The sequence below is a fragment of the Emiliania huxleyi genome (assembly GCF_000372725.1).
Source record: "Emiliania huxleyi CCMP1516 unplaced genomic scaffold EMIHUscaffold_2303, whole genome shotgun sequence".
Lineage (NCBI taxonomy): Eukaryota > Haptophyta > Isochrysidales > Noelaerhabdaceae > Emiliania > Emiliania huxleyi.
This window is the reverse complement of record NW_005200330.1, coordinates 1-2804: the sequence shown is the minus strand read 5'-3', so window position 1 is coordinate 2804 and position 2804 is coordinate 1. Positions and strand designations below refer to the sequence as shown.

The 2804-nt window shown below is 68.6% G+C and overlaps 2 protein-coding genes across 2 annotated transcripts; one reads left to right on the top strand and one right to left on the bottom strand.

Annotated features, from left to right (window-relative positions):
* Nucleotides 1-86: 86 nt before the first annotated feature.
* Nucleotides 87-703, bottom strand: EMIHUDRAFT_254360 (hypothetical protein; the record flags this gene model as incomplete). The annotated part of the gene is made up of 2 exons (XM_005779378.1): nt 87-99; nt 216-703. 2 exons carry the CDS (start codon nt 701-703, stop codon nt 87-89), a joined length of 501 nt encoding a protein of 166 aa, XP_005779435.1.
* Nucleotides 704-863: 160 nt separating this feature from the next.
* Nucleotides 864-2780, top strand: EMIHUDRAFT_254359 (hypothetical protein; the record flags this gene model as incomplete). The annotated part of the gene is made up of 4 exons (XM_005779377.1): nt 864-1037; nt 1331-1740; nt 2094-2145; nt 2466-2780. 4 exons carry the CDS (start codon nt 864-866, stop codon nt 2778-2780), a joined length of 951 nt encoding a protein of 316 aa, XP_005779434.1.
* Nucleotides 2781-2804: the final 24 nt, after the last annotated feature.

Here is a 2804-nt window from a genome sequence, read left to right as displayed (position 1 = left end):
GGGTTGCCTCCTCGCCCGGCGCGTCCCTCGCAGGTGGTGGCGCTGCATGCCGCAGGCAGAGGCGATGGAGGTGGTGAGAGCACGGCTCACACAGGCGGCCTGATGTGGGTGGCGCAGCGTGGTGTCCGGGATCAAAGCTTTCAGCACCGCACGCGGTGAAGGCGCGGCGCAGCGTGGCGAGGTCAGAGCGACTGGGGGGAGGCCAGTTCTGTGACGGAGGCGCGTAGCCTGGCCTCTCCTCTTGCGCCGTCCACCGCTTGACGAGTTGCCGAGTGGTATGCTCATCCGGCGGCGGCGGGTCGGCGCTGCCGAGCGTCAGGATCACCTCTGTCTGCGGCGGGCTGTAGAGCGCGTCGTCGCGGTGCCAACCCATGCTGGCGCCGGCACCATACTGCCGCAACTCTGCCGGAAAGTCGGACGGCTCGAGCCGCGGCACGCCGGTGAGCGCGGCGATCCGGCTCGCAACCGCTTCGCTCATCAGCATCGCGTGTGTGTGGGATCGGCGGTCGAGACACAGGCCCATCCGCCGCAGCGCAATCGAGTCCTTCTCTGCGCGCATGCCGCCTCGCAGGGTGCGGCACTCACGCCGGATAGCCTCAAAGTCGGCCGGCGAGAGGAAGCGCTCGCGGTATAGCACACCGCCGTTTGAGACAAACGCGGTAGGCGCCGAGTGAGCGACCAGCGCGAGCACGGCGAGGAGCATTGTGCTTCAAGCTGTTCCGCGCCACTCCTTTGACGAGGCCCTTCTGCCTCTTCGCGGGAAGCCGCTCGTGCACGGAAAGAATTCTTACGACGCACGGAAAGAAACGCGGGCGCGGGCTGCTACTGCTATTAGGCCCGTGATTCAAACAGCGCCTGAACGCATGGCGTTCAGGCGGCACTTCTCTCGCGTCGGCTCCGCCGAGCGCTGCACAGAGACCATCTTCACTGACCACCAACGACAGCTGTACGAAGCGCCGTACTCGGTCTCCTTCACCGCGACGCAGAGCGGCGACGTCATCGTACAGCTGCACCCGCACTCGCAGCTCGAGCGCGCGGTGCGCCACGAGCGGCAGGCGCAGGCCACGGAGGCGCCTGCGAGCGCGAGCCCTGCGGCGCCGCCCGCCCCTGCCGCCGCGCCGCCAGCCGCGGAGCCGGCGCCCAAGACGTACGCCGCCGCAGCCGCATCGCAGCCGCAGGGTGCCACCGCGGGTGGCCAGCCCGCCGCGCCTGCGGGCCCGGCCGCCGCCGCGAGCGTGCCGCCGCCGCCCGCGGCGGCGGCGGAGTGCGCGGCTGCTCCTTCACTGTCCCTAACCCGGGCAGGAAGCGTGGGCAGCAGCAGCGCGGCAAGGGCCGCGGTGCCAGGGGCCGTGCCGATGCTGGACCCCGTCTCGTTGACAAGAACGCGCTGTCCGCGCGCGGCAGCGGGCCCTCGCGCCAGTCGCGCTCGCCGTCGCCCGACTCTCCGCCCGCCAAGCGGGCCGCCTCCGCTGACTCGTCCGGCTATGAAACCGATACGCCGGACGAGGTGCAGCAGGAGGCGGTCCGCAGGGTATGCGGCGCGCTCGGCATGAGGGAGCAGTTCGAGGCGGCGATGGCGGCGGGAGAGCTGCTCGAGATGCTCGAGAGCTTGCCGCGAGGGGCGGTCGAGGCCTCCGTTCGGCTGATGCGCGGTTACAACCGCACGGGCGAGTGGCCAGAGCCCATCCTCACCAGCCCTGCCCCGCAGCGCGGCCGCTCGCCAAGCCCCGTCGATGAGTGGTCAGATGGTTAGTGCCCGAGAGCGAGGGGTCCGGGGGGGAGCACAAACATAGGACGCCCAGCCTTGCCCTCGTGCCGCCGAGTGCATATCCTATGCGAGAGAGATCCCCTGTGCCCTGTGCCCAGCCCTCTCCGCGCGGCGATGCGCCCTCCCCCCTCGCTTTTGCAAAATCCTGCAAAGGTGGGGACGTGTCTGTCCTCGACCCAGCCCTAGCTTGGGATGTCCGTTGTATTTATTTATTATTAGGCCCGTGATCGTCCTTCCAAAATCCTGCTCGTGCAGGTGGGTGGGGACCCTGTCCTCGTCCCATCCCTCGTTTGGCGTGTCTGTTTTCTTTCTTTCTTTCTTTTAGGCCCGTGATAGCTGAGAAGGAGACTCACATCGGGCAAAACCGCGACGCACAAGTGGCTGCTCGCTCTCTTCACTGCGCTCTGCGGCCCCCCAGGGCAATCCTCGTTCGCCCGCAGACGGACACCCCAGTCCACACCAGTCTGCCTTCGAACCGACCCGGCTGCCTTGCCCGCCAGACTCGGATCGCATAGTGCACAAGAAGGCCCTCGCTTCTGGTTGACATCGAGACCACGGCGCGCTCGAGAAAGCGCCCGGCCCACACCTTCGCTCCCCAGCCAACTCGAACGCCCGCGCCTCTCAGCACGGCGCGCCGCCGCCCGGCCTCTAGCACGGGCCGCCCTGAGCTTGACCGTCTCTCTACAGCTCTCCCTAGTCGAGGTCCGCCGCGATCGCCAGCGACACTTTTGGCTTCTCGGGTGAAGCGACATTTTGGGCGCCAATCGAGGCGGAAGACATGGCCTTCTCGATGAGAGCGCCCGCCGTCGGCGGAGGCGCGGCTTCCACCTTGGCCGGCGAGGAGGGCTGGGTCGGCGCCGCCGACGCCGGGTGTGGCTTGTCGAGCGCTTCGATGACCGGCGAGAGCGCGCCCGAAGCGAAAGTTGCCATCTGGGGCGACGCTGTGGCGGCAGTGGCGGCGAGGACGGTGACGACAGCCTTCCAACCGCCCGCAGCGTGGACCTGGCTGTAGTCGCCACCGACGAGTCCCGCGAGT